General features: G+C 30.7%; 1 protein-coding gene across 1 annotated transcript; it reads left to right on the forward strand.

Moving 5' to 3' along the window:
• Positions 1-5,657: 5,657 nt before the first annotated feature.
• On the forward strand, positions 5,658-10,197 carry LOC112498163 (disease resistance protein RUN1-like). The gene is made up of 5 exons (XM_052436013.1): positions 5,658-6,130; positions 6,281-7,373; positions 7,838-8,149; positions 8,270-9,340; positions 9,622-10,197. Exons 1-5 carry the CDS (start codon positions 5,658-5,660, stop codon positions 10,195-10,197), a joined length of 3,525 nt encoding a protein of 1,174 aa, XP_052291973.1.
• The last annotated feature ends 4,479 nt before the right edge of the window (positions 10,198-14,676 follow it).

The raw sequence follows: 14,676 nt of genomic DNA on the forward strand, positions 1-14,676 counted from the left end.
TTTGTTGAAAGTTCCCCTCAATGTAAACCCGAAGTAAAGGAAACAAGAAAGCTGTAAGCACTTGACATGTATTTATTACTATTTCCATATCTATCAATTTCATTCTTACATCGACTTTTCCAAACTCTCAAGATTAATTAATTCTCTGTTTCATGATGTCATCCTCTTCTTCCTGCAATTGTAATGTCTTGCATAGCATCAATATAGCATTAGAATCGTCATAGACTAAATTCTTTTCATCTTCATGTCTTATTGGGAAAATTTGATGCCTGAAGGATATTTTAATCTTTTCGACATTGGTAAGGAGACTGAAAAAACTTGAATTTAGTTGAAGGATCGAGGCTGTCCAGTAAGGTTAAAAGGGCTAAAAAGTTCCCAATTTATAATTAAGGGAAGTTGCAGTTAAAAAGACTATGTCAAGTACATATCAATTTGTTGTTAATTCATAGTTGCATTTTCAACTTCTAATTTTATAATAAACAAATGCATAGTTGCATTTAATGACTAATAGAGTATAAATTAGCTGGCAAACTAGTGGTGGTTTGTGGTTTGCAGAAATGAGAAGAAAGGAAAGGAGATGAATTGAGAGAAATAGAGAGGAAAAAAGAGAAGAGGAAGAACGGTTCCAGTTCTTTTATTTGGTTTGGCATGAAATTCTAATAAAAGAAAAGCATTATTTATTTTTTACTTCGATAATTTTATCCTTTAGTGTTAAACTATCAATATTTATTATTAAATATATTATTTTAATTTTTAATTTTTATTCTTTTACTATCTACCCGCTACTACATTGTATGAATTACACACACACACACATATAGAAAAATTTTCTATTCAAATTAAATTCCGAGACGGATTTACAGTATTAATTCTGAATTTTAATCTCGAATCCGAGCACTCTATAAATATATAACCAATATAATTATGAAATCAATTTTTTTAACATTATGCATAAAATTAAATGTCTTCACATTAAAATGAATTAGGAAAAATCTTGGATATGAATTAAAAGGTATTTTCAGATCAATTCGTAAATTTTTACTATTTTTTAATCAATAAATGTATGTACTGCATTAATTGTAAGTACTGAAATAGAATAGAAACTAGTAAGTAAGACCGTAGAAGTATTTAAGTTTTATGCAGGCCCACCTCCTAACTGTAACTATTGAATTTGTTATTATCTAACTGTTCGAGAAAACGACTCCTTAGTTGATTTTATGGTTTATTGAAAGTTACTCCATGGAAACCCCAAGAATTGAACCGGAAAAGTCGTAGGAAAATTAATGGGTAGAAAGTATATTGATAAAAAGAAAGCTTCACCACATAATATATTATTCTTAATCAGTGATTTTCATCCGTATTTACTTATTTTGAAAGTGATTTGTAGATTTCAGATTCCTTTAATTTTGAGATTACCTTGTACAAATTTCAATGGTCATATTAGATTGAAGAATTTATTTAAAAGTATTAAAAAAGGACAAACTATTCTAATTTAAATTTTTAATTTCAAATATCGACATAAAGTCTCATCCATTAATCTTGTATAATTCAATGGTAGATATTCAAAACAAAAAGGTAGATAATCTTTGTCAAAAGTTTTTTATAAAATATTGAAGTTTGTTATGAATTTATTAAAATAAATGTGGATGTTCATAACATATATCTCTTAGTTTTCCCACTATCTCCCATTAGCAACCTTTAGTTTCCATATAACTCCCACTATCTCACAAGGAATTATGATCCAGAATTTTTACATTTATTTCATGGAGTGATTATGTAACTATAAAAGGAGAGATCATCTCTTTATTTTGTACACACACTTGGAATGAATAAAATCATTGTATAATATATTGTTCTCTCATTTTATTTTTTATCTTATGTTGCTTCTTTATTTTGTATTGTTGGCTAATAGCTTTTCTAACAAAGTTAAATTAATTAGTGTTACCGGATAAAAGGAAAAAAGGTATTGCATAATACAGTGTTCAGCTGATAAGTTGGGATCAAAATTGGTAATTCATGCGTTTAAAAATAACGGCAGTTGAATTCCACTATTGTAAACTCAACTCCTCAATCAACCGGAAGATGAATTACATCTGAGAGTAAATTGTGGTCTATTAATGCTAGCCAAACAAAGGAAATGACAAAAAAGTTTGAATTCTTTTCCTTTCATCCATCCTCTTCGTCCAACCAAACACCATCTAAAAGAAGATTAGTTGGCATTTTATAATTCTTTAAATAAATAGGAAAGCCCCATGGATATCACAGGAAACCAAGAGGAAATGAGACAGGAAATGATCGACAATATGAAAATAAGCATAAGCAAAAGGGGTTAGGATTTCCTTCTTTCCTATTCTTTCAAATCTAGTGAAAAATAAAGTAAAAATATTGGTTTGATTGTCAACATCAAAATTTAAAATTTAATCTTTGCCACTTATTTCACTAGGAGAGAGCGTGTTCTTCCTCCATAAGGAATTGTTCCAATAATTTCGAACCTAATCTTTTTTAAAAAGCACATACAGTACTTTATACGAACCAAACTTTTAACACAAGAAAGCCGAAATATATATTTTACTGAGATTATGAGAGAAAAAACAACAGGAGAAGATTCTTGTCCAAACAAAAGATGTATCTTATTAATAGGCAAGAAGTGGTCAAATAGACCCCAGTAGCTTCATAAATGGTTACACATATCGTCTTTGTATGACTATTATACGCTTTGATTATAGACATAATAAATAAAAAACAGTAATAAGATAAAAATAACAAATACAACATCAGATAATACAAATAAAATATTATAATAAATATAATTGATAAAGTAACACACACACACATATATAACTATATTTAATATTAAGCTATTATTAGTATATCCCAATTGATTTTATTAATTTTAAAATCCATTGATCCAAAATTTGAATTTAAGATTTATACTAATATTGACATAATTTATAAAATAATATAAATTATTAAAATTATTTTGAATGTTAAGTACAATTATTTTAATATTTACAATTTGTCAAATAGATTTTATTATTATTAAAAAGTATGATAGATTAATAGTATTAAAATAACCTTTCGATCATTCAAAATAATTTTTAAGTTTTCTCTTTTTTAATTTTTTTCATTTGTGTTTATGATATAAATTCATTTTAAAGTCAATTTTTAGGTTGTTAAAATCAAAGGTTATAACAGTAAAAATAGAATATGCATGAGTATTTATGAAACCAAGAGGATCTATGTGAATATTTAAGCCAACCTTAGGGATGTAGGTGACTTTTCCCCCAGTCAAAATAATGTCATGAATGATTACTGAGTAAAGAAACCATAAAATTATTACATATTTAAGATATATATCTATCAGGATAACTTAGAATCAATACTCATCTCTAGCAAAATATGCTACAACTGGTATCAAATTAAACCAGTTGATTCAATTTATTCGATCTGTCGCACGCTCAAATCATTCAAAGTTATTCAAGAGCTAAAAGTGACTTGATTAACATTTATATAATATTTTGATAGCTTAAAATTTGAAAGTACATTCAAGGCTTAAAATTTAAAAGTATTTGAAAGAAAAAATGAAAAAAAAAGTGGTGATATTTGACCCCTTCATTATATCTCATAAGCTCCCACTAGTCACTTTTATAATAATACCTATTTTATCCTCATGAAATGACTTAAAAGAGTAATAGCTTTTAAGTGTATCTACATGATAATTTCCATTATTAACTAATTTAGCTAATCTAATTTCTTAAACCCTAATTTTTTATTTTTTTAATTATTATCTCCCCGCAAATATTGCATACTCTACTTTTGTAATCATGAAAGAAATTAGCTTGCAATACTCAATAGAAGATTGAAAGGAATTTAGATCTATTGTAAATAGATATAGGTAGTTAAAACCCTAGAATTAACAACTTAATTAATTTTTGAAAATATTGTACATCGTTACTGTTCACTGAAACTATTCACAGTTATTGTTCATTCACATAAAAAATATTAATTCTCCAAAACACAATAAATTGCAGAAATTAAACGACACGGAGATTTTTACGTGGTTCGAATTAATCAATCCTATATCCACGAGGGCACGCCCAAATGAAAAGCAATTCACTAAGTTGAGATGTTAAAACCTATGAATTTACCAAACTTAAGACTCTCACAAGATCCAATCTTAGATTGAATCTACTTCTCTTGAATAATTGTTACCCCTCTTGATCCACAATCCTCAAGGCACTTCGCAAAGTGATCAATAGCAATTCTTCAATTCTTCAATATCTAGTGATACAAGATCCACAAAGTTGAAAAGAAATAGTCTCGCTACAAGACTTTAAATGAAGAAGATATGAAAACAAATCAACACAATATTATGTGCCATATCCAGATTCTCTGGAGAGGAGGCCAAATTTTGCTTCTTAGCTTTATGCTCTGTGTTGTACTAATTCACTTGTGAAATACCTCTCTTTATATAGGCACTAGGGTTTCCCAAAAAATTCAAGTCTTAAAAGACTTGGATTATTTCTAAAATAAGAGTTTCTTTCCTCTTATAATTCCTACAAATATGAATAGGAATAAATATGATCTTCTTGCCTTGTTTGTCTCCAAAGAAATATCTAGATCATTTAATAAACTTAATGTTTGAACCAACTTCTTGCTCTAAATATATCTTACATGCCAATTATAGAATCTCACCATTAATTGACTTGCTAAATTAGACATCTAATTAAATTAGGAAACAAATATTCTTAATAAATTGGAATCTCACTAAATTAGGGACTTAATAAAGTAATCCCTATTGCAAGATATGCAATAAATAAAATTCCAATTTAACTAGATTTGTCATAAGATGCCAACTCTATAAATAATGGACTTAACAATGATGAAGTTTAAAGTTTTTTTTCCTTTAATTTTGTACTCTATTTATCTTCAACACCCCCAATAACTTCATATTTCTGACAAATTTTAGGATGAAAAACCTACTAATCATGGAAATAATGTTAGAAAAGAATCGGTCATGATAGATGGCCGTGCTTGTGTTTTTACTACTGATATGGTATATAGGTAACTTTCACTTTTTAATTTTTTTAATTATTAACTAATATTATTTTGAATTAATTAGTTTGAAGAACCAGAAAAAGCTAAATAAGTCATTCCATTCAAAATATTGAAGAACAATATAAAATTTCATACTACAATGTCAACCAAATTGAACACCTTTGATGTTTCAAAGCAAATAATTTTATTCATTCGATAAAAATAACAAACACTTGGAAGATTGTTTACAACTATTTCTCATTCCATAACAATTTCATACTACGATATTAACCAAATTGAACAGCTTTGATGTTTAAAAAAAAATACACTTAAAAGACTGTTTATAACCATGCCTCAGTCCATAAATTTGAAAGTAATTGAAAGAACAAATTAAAAATATGAATTTGCAGTTTTGACGTATAATAAATGTGAAGCAGATCCTAGTCAATAAAAACTATAATTGAAGAGAGAGAAAATTAAGACCAATGACATTGACGTTCCTTTCGAAAAGCTCCATGAAATTTCTGAAGAAAGGAGAAAGCAAAAGCGAAGAAAGCTCAAGGCAGGAAAGTCATATATTTCACTTACTCTCTGTTTCATTCACAAAATTTGCTTCATCCATGGCTTCATCATCTAGCCTTACTGTTCAAAGCAAATATGAGGTATTCCTCAGTTTCCGAGGGGAGGACACCCGTAATGGCTTTACTAGCCATCTGGCTGCGGCTTTACATCGGAAACAAATACAATTCTTCATTGACGATGAAGAACTTAAGAAAGGAGATGAGATTTCGCCTGCCATTTCAAATGCAATCGAAACATCAGATATTTCGATAATCATCTTCTCAAAAGACTATGCTTCTTCCAAATGGTGCCTCAATGAACTTGTCAAGATTCTTGACTGCAAGAAAATGAATGGCCAAATTGTGATACCGGTTTTCTACCAAGTAGATCCATCTGATGTGCGCAATCAGAGGGGAACTTTTAAAAAAGCTTTTGTTCATCATGAAAACAATTTTCCAGATAAGGTTCAGAAATGGAGGGATGTATTGACCGAAGCATCAAATTTTTCTGGATATGATTCCACTGAATCTAGGTAACTCTTAACTCTTCCTTTACAACCTTTTTCTATCCATAATCATTTACCGTCTTATAAAAAAAAAATTTAAACTTTCTTTATAGCCCAGCTTGGTCAGTTATATAACTCATCATTGCTTATTATATCCTTAAAAACACTTATTGCTAGGAAAGAGGCAGAACTTGTGGAAAAAATTGCTGAGGATATTTCCAAGAAATTGGAAGATATGTATGACACAACTGATTCAGATGGCTTCATTGGATTAAATTCACGAATTGAGGAAATGAAATCACTGCTACGTCTCGAATCTCATGATGTTCGAATTGTAGGAATTTGGGGCATGGGCGGTATCGGTAAAACAACCATTGCTAGTGTTGTTTTCCACCAAATTTCTAGAGACTTTCAAGGCAAGTGCTTCATGGCAAACGTCAGAGAACAATCAAACAAAATGGGGGTAATACATGTTCGAGATGAGGTTATTTCTCAAGTGCTAGGAGAAAATCTCAAAATAGGAACTCTCACTATTCCCCAAAATGTCAGGAAAAGGTTGTGGCGGATGAAAGTGTTGATTGTTCTTGATGACGTTCATGATGAATTCACACAATTAGAAAGTTTAGCAAATGGGGTAGGTGGATTTAGTCCTGGAAGTAGAATCATTATAACTACAAGAGATAAACGAGTGCTTGATAAATGTGGAGTGAATAGTGTATATGAGGTCGAGCAGTTGACATACAACCATGCTCTTGAGCTCTTTTGTAGAAAAGCCTTTAGACAAAACAATCGCTCTCGTGATCTTCTTGAGCTCTCACAGGAAGTTGTGTGCTATGCTGATGGCAATCCATTAGCTCTTGAAGTTTTGGGCTCTTCCCTTTATCATAAGAGTAAACAACAATGGAAAGATAAATTGAACAACTTGAAATTGATTTCTGAACCCAGTATTTATAAGGTGTTGAAAATCAGTTATGATGAGCTAAATTCAGAAGTGAAGGAAATATTTATAGACATTGCATGTTTCTTCAAAGGAGAAGATATAGACTTCATGACAAGGATACATGATGATCCAATGTCTATACATGATGGATTGAACATTCTTGTTAATAAGTCACTCATTACAATATCAGATGAGAACGAGCTACAAATGCATGATTTATTGCAAGAAATGGGTCAGACAATTGTTCGTCAAGAATCTGCCAGAGAACCAGGCAAACGTAGTAGGTTGTGGGATCACAATGATGTCTGTTATGTGCTAAAGAAAAATAAGGTAAATATCTATTTATTTGACTTTTAATTTATGAGGCTATATGCACCATTAATTTCCTTTTCCAAATTCATGTTTACTATATGCATATATATAAAACTTCTCAGATGTGGACGCTAAATGCAAATTTTATGAGGTTTTGTGCTAACAAATATATATATATATATATATATATATATATATATAGAGAGAGAGAGAGAGAGAGAGAGAATTAGCTTTCAAATTCTGTTTTATTAAAATTTGAGATGAGTTTACAATAACATCATAATAGTACGTTTACAACATTGTAAACTCGTCATGCATTTTAAAGAAGTACAGGATTCCATATTGAAAATTCTTTTTTTGTGTGCGTGTGTATTGAACAAATAATAAAATTAAACAATTCACATTTTATATTTAATTTGGAAGCCTTTAATCAAATTTTCAGTAGTTACATTTATGCTGACTCCTTTCCTTTTGTTTATAAGGGGACCGATAAAGTTGAAGGCATTTTCCTTGATTTGTCCAAGATAAATGACATACATCTAAATCCTCAAGCCTTTGCAAATATGTCCAATCTGAGATTGCTTAAATTCTATATGCCCAAGCATAATGATATTCCAATTATGAGCTCTAAACTGCATCTTGACCAAGGTCTGGAATATCTTCCTGAAGAATTGAGATATCTTCATTGGCACGAATATTCTTTGAAAATGCTGCCATTTGATTTTGAACCAGAAAATCTTATTGAGCTCAATTTACCTTACAGTAAAGTTGAGCAAATTTGGAAAGGAGAAAAGGTATGGTGTTCTCTATGGTACCAAAACATTAATTAATTTTTCTTTTTTTAACTGTATAGAACAAAATGTGAAATTTGGTGGAACTAATTTAATATAGTCTTTGTTTATCTTTTATTGCAGAAAGTTTTCAAGTTAAAATATATTGACATCAGCCATTCCCAACAACTTGTTAGGATGTTAGACCTATCAGAAACCCCAAATCTTGAGAGAACAAATCTTTTGAATTGTAGAGACTTGGCTTGTGTTCGCTCATCAATCGAGAATTTCAACAATCTTAGTATGTTGTGTTTTAAGGGTTGTGAAAGTCTTCGGTCCTTTCCAAGAGGCATTCATTTTGTTTCCCCAATAACTATTGATTTCTCATTTTGTGTTAATCTCACAGAGTTTCCACAGATTTCTGGGAATATAACAGAGCTAAAATTGTGGTATACTGCAATAGAAGAAGTTCCCTCGTCAATAGAGTGTCTAACTAATCTTAAAAATTTGAGTTTGTTTAGTTGCACAAGGCTGAAGAGGATTTCAGCTAATCTTTATAAATTGAAATCTCTTCTTAAGCTTTATCTTAACGGCTGTTTAAGCCTTGAGAATTTCTCAGAAATCTTGGAGAAAATGGAACATTTAGATTACATTGTTTTGGAAAGGATGGAAATTCAAGAGCTGCCGTCTTCATATGACAATGTACAAGGGCATGAAACGCAGGACTTGGAGGGTTGCTCTGAACTAGATAATTTGCCAGATAACATTTGCAGTTTAAAATCTTTTGAGTACATCGGTGCACATGGATCAGCCATTAGTCAACTACCATCCTCTGTTGCAGGTTCAAACCCACTTCAAGTACTTTCGTTCAGTGGATGCAGAAGTTTGGTGACAATTCCTGCATCAATATTATCATCGGGTTTATCTTCTTTGGACAGGCTAGATTTAAGAGGATGTGGTTTAACAGCTATCCCGCAAGAGATAGGCTGTCTATCCTCATTGAAAGAATTAGATATATGTGAAAACAACTTTGAGAGTTTACCAGCAAGTATCATGCAACTTTCACGGTTGACATATCTTTACTTGAGTAAATGCAATATGCTTCTGTCATTACCAGAGCTCTCACTAAGTTTGAAATGGTTAGACGCAAGTAATTGCAAGCGACTCCAATCTTTGCCAGAGATTCCGTCATCTCTGGAAGAAGTAGATGCATCCGTATTTGAAAAGCTATCGAAACACTAACATTATGATGAAAATGAAAGGGCATATGTCAGTTCGTCCATTGAGTTCTGGTTTACTAATTCAATGAAACTAGATGACAAAGCAAACAACAAGAATTTGGCAGATTCACAACTTAGGATTCAGCATATGGCAATTGCATCATTGAGGCTATTTTCTGAATTGGCTGTACGCAATTCTTTCTCATTTGCTAGCTCTATCTCTCTGATCGTCTCTCCCTCTTTGTTTCATCTGAAATCATTATTTTCATTTTTCAGGAACCTTGTATACTCAAGGGTCCCATCATAGTTTTACCTGGGAGCGAAATTCCAGAGTGGTTCAGCAATCAAAGTTCAGGATCTCAAATAACTCTTCAACTGCCTCAGCATTGTTGTCAAAACTTAGCCGGGTTTGCTCTTTGTGCTGTTCTTGAACGGTCTGATTCGGAATGGGCTGAGTTTGACGTCGGCTGTCGATACAGCTTTGAAATGAAGACTCTCTCTGGAAGGAAACATGTTCGTCGCTGTTGCGTTATGGCAAGTTATCAGATAACTAAAACAGATCATGTCATGCTTGGATTTCGTCCCTGCGGGAATGTTGGGTTTCCTGATGATAACCTCCATACAACTGTCTCATTTAATTTCTTCTCAAATTCCGACACCGCGGTGACTTGTTGTGGGGTGTGTGCGGTAAATGCAAATCCCAACGAGAACAAACCCAACACTTTTACTCTCAATTTTGCTACCGAAAGTTGGAAATTGGATGATATGGCCAGCGCAAGTGGAACCTCTGATGAAGAGGAGTTGGAACCAAGTCCCAAGAGAATTTGCAGAGATCAAATCAACAGTCCGTAACAACTGAGTCACTTTTTTACTTATATTCCATTTTCTTCAGTAAGTCCAATGCTTCGATTGATTTCTAATTCTTTATCTTCTTATTATTACTCTTAATAATCTCTCTCTCGCTCTCTCTCTAAAGAAATAAAACAGAGAAAATCTTACACTTGCTGAAAATTATGCTATTCAAATTTGTATTCCTCTATTCATTCATGCTGATAAATTGTTAACCCCCATACGATTTTTCTCTTCTGTTGGTACTGGTAATCCTTTATGGTACTCGAATTAATTTGTCAACTGAGAGATCTTATGTCTTCTATTTCTCTTTTTGGGATGACTTAATAATACATTTTTTTTCTTATAAAAAATTACATTTTTTGAAATAATGTGCTCTTACAATTTTTCGTCAATTTTTAATTATATATATATATATTTTAAATAATGTGCTCTTTATCCTAGGCTTTGCATATGTTTAACATCGATTTCGTACGATCCTGTAGATATTTTATTAAAAACAATGAACAGTGTTTATAAGTGGGATTCAACTCTTGAATCTCTACTGCATGAAATTGCAGTAATTTGGGGAAGTGTTCTTACTTATATGCTTCTGAAAGTTGCATGTTTTATCAATATTTTATTCTGAAGAAAATAAGCATGTAGGAACAAACTAAATTGAAAACATTTTCTTGAACATTTTCAAACAAATTTTATGGTCTGCGAGTGAAGACATTACGAGTAAGTGGCAGTAGTCAAAGACAGGTCAAGCCCATATTTTGCAGAATTTTTTTTTTGTACTTTTAAATGTTGTTTATTTGATTTTGTAGTGCCAAAAGTAGATTTGGATTTATGCGGGCGACCAGATGATACAGACTACAGAGGTTTGTTTCTTTTGAATTTCTTTGATATGATAGTTAGCGGCTCACAAAATGGTTATTTAGCTATTTGTTTGGTTGGTTATATCTTTATTACCTGCCCTGGCATGGCTTGTGCTTGATTTTATAGCTTGATCACGAATGCATGTAGGCTAATCGCTAATGGACAACATTCATTGTCTAAAAATGACGGTAAATTCTTTCATTTTATTATAATTGTTTTAGTTGATATTTTATCCACAAATTCTTTTAATTTTTCTTTCTTTCTAAACTTTAATTTTCTTTTAAATTGACTCACGGTCAAACAGGAAACATATGCAATTGGGATTCCTTGGATTCCTCTACAAAAACCTGGACACTCATCTGTGCTGCTTCTTTGGATTGATATATATATGAAAGAAAAATTAGCTTAGCGAGCCAAGTTATGAGGTCAACATTTTTTTCTTTTAATTTTTCTTGAATTCACAGGAATTAAGCCTTATAAAAGTTTTCAATTTATGGGGTGGCATTCATTTTTGCCTGCACTGGATTTTCTGTGTTGTATATATAAACGTGAAGACTGTCACGTATTAGATAATTAATACTTAGATATTTAGAATATCATCGTATGTTTCCGACAATCAAATTTTATTTCTCTAGAATTTCTTTAAGGATTGTCGTCTAATTGTTCGAAGAAATGACTCATTAGCAAAACTGGTTTTAAAGCAGAATCATTTTTATGGTCTTCAATTTGCTCGACTAATTTTTTTTTTTTTTAATGAAAAATTTAGTACAAATCCAATGGGAGATTGATGTTCCTCTTTGAAAAAAAAAGGTTGAAAATATCTAATGAGAAGACCTCAAGAGAATACGTGAATACAGGTTTGCAAGTTAATACCAAGTTCAAATTGGTTTGATTTTACATCTAATTTTTAAGAAACCGTGTAGTTGATGGTGCACTTTCAAAAGTTGTCTGTCATCAATTGATCTAGTATAGAGACAGACTTCAAATAATTTACTCTATGATACTGCGATAATAAAATAAGCAACCACTGAACATTTTGTAATTTGTAGTAATGTCACTGACATTTAGCATACAAATTTAAATTTTGTAAGTAGCATATAGAACATTAGAACCATCGCAGATAATCATTTCTTCTTGATTTTTAATCGTACTAATCATCTGCTTACATATATATATAAACTATTTTGCAAATTCATTTTCCAAAATGCGGATTTGGGATTTCAAAGACTTTTACAATAATGTAAATTGCTGAAAAATCATTTTACAACATTGTGAGGGCCCATTCGATACACTTTTATAACAACTGTTTTTGTTTTTGTTTCCAAAGTACAAGTGCAATAACTAATCGGTAGCTTATATCATAAAAACAAATTACAAAACGCAGAAAACAAACTTTGGTTCACCGTTATAAGTTGTAAAACATGTTTGACATGTTCTCAATATTTTATAAAATAAATTACAGAACAAATAATAAAATAGTTATCTCGCACTTTCCAAAAATTCTACTCCACTTTTCTTATCTTAACCCTATCTCTTTATCCTGCTATTCATTACGGTGAACTTCTCTGTTAGATTTCATCCTCTCTCACCTTCAACTTTTGATATTTTTTTCCTCTTTCAATTTTCTTCAAACACCGATTCTTCATCTTTCCACCCACGGCAAAATCAGGTAATTTTTCATGCGATTTTTTTTTCTCTACCGAAAATTCTCTCTCATCTAACTATGTACATTTGATGGTTGTCGAAGCCAGCAAAAATAAATACCTACTCGAAATAAATTGTGTATACTGATTGAGGAGGGTCGTATCCACAGAGATTGGTAATTATTTAAATCCTTTTAAAATATAAAATGCGAAATGGGGGGATTGTAATTAAATTCGTAATTACAAAAATAATCAAAAAGACAACACATTAAACTAAAAACTGCAGGTCCGTAGTTGACAGCACGCGCCCAACCCTTATCAACAAAGTTCTTCTGAAGCTCATAATTTCTCTAAGAAAACAATCATCCTCAAACATCATCTTGTAGCACAATTTTAGCACCAATCAATAGAATTGCACCTACAAAAATAAAACACAAGTAAATCAGTATTATTAAGTGCAAAACATCGATATGAAAGGAAGTAAACAATGCAAAACTAGTGCATAAATTGTACTCTAACAACATTTTTTATTTTAATCTCGTTTTATTTGTCATACAATTTTTTTCTTATCTTTATGTGCAAGAATTGCAACCTTGCAGAGTTACAGGTAAGTTTTTTTCTTCTTTTCTTTTTTATTGCCATTTTTTAAATCTTTTTGTATCTATTTCTGTTCTTCACACACAATATATGATTTTATCTCTGATATTTAGAAAAATTATATGAAAACACGACATATTTTTTTGGATCTGTACTAATATTTATAGATCTACATATATAAGAATTGATATAAATTTATTTTAATTTATTTTGTTTATTATTTCCTTTTAATTGAATTAGAACTTTTTCATTTAGTTTTTTATACTGATATTGATGATCCAATGGGTCTATTTGTACTGTTGAGCTAGCATTTGTTGATGAGCCAAGTGGCTGCTTCTTTTGTTTGGCTAATTGTTGAATTAAAAACTAGACTACACTTGTCACCATGTATGCAATTCATGTCCAAATGTTTTGTTTGCTAGCAAGTTTGGTATGTTATGTTTGCTCAGCAAGATAATGCACTAGCTTTATTCTTTTTTTCCCTAATAAGATTAGTAAGTAAAAAAGTGCTCATTATGAATACTTAGGGCCATAGTCTCTACAGAGTACCAATTTCTTAAAAAAGTGTTTTCTTACTTTGATATATATATTGTGTTTTTGCTTTATCTTGTTTTTGTGTGCATATTGTGCATGTTAGTTTGTTTAAGCTAAGTATGTTTAGGAGCAATTTTTTTTATATTGATTAATATTAAGATATGGATCCTCACGAAGTTGATGGTGAGGATAAGGCTGATTGGTTTGGTGTATAGTGCATGACCACGTTAAAATAGGTGATTGACAAACATCAACTTTCACAAAGAAAATTTTTCTCTTGCAAGTGTCGCAGAGATAAATGCTACAAGATTAAACACGTAATGCATGACGTCTACCATGTAATTTTTTGTAATTGTTTTGTTTAAATCATATGTGTTGTAATATATATATTATTTATAGTGTAAAAACAATGACAATGTAAAACCTTTTTTTATTAATGCTAATACTCAAACTTTATCCTCATGTAATGTTTTATAGTTATTTTGTTTAAATTATTTATGGTTTGTTTGTGTATGTATTAGTTAAACAATTCTTTTCTAACAACCAGTGTGACTTAAATGTTTAGTAAAAATTGTTTTTGAAAATGGTACTATTGAATACATATTCTCTGTTTTTAATTATTTTCAATTGTGTCTATCAAACACATATTACTGTTTTCAGTTTTAAAATGTAGGATGCAGAAAATGATACTAGACACATACTTAAATTCAAAATACAAATTTATAAAACACCATTTTCATTCTCATTTTTTTTTCAGAGAATAAAAATTCAAAAACGATACCGAACAAGCCCTAAAATTTATATTTTTAAAAATACGGACATTCGTACTAGAGAAAACTACATATGG

Source organism: Citrus sinensis, chromosome 3 (assembly GCF_022201045.2).
Source record: "Citrus sinensis cultivar Valencia sweet orange chromosome 3, DVS_A1.0, whole genome shotgun sequence".
Lineage (NCBI taxonomy): Eukaryota > Viridiplantae > Streptophyta > Magnoliopsida > Sapindales > Rutaceae > Citrus > Citrus sinensis.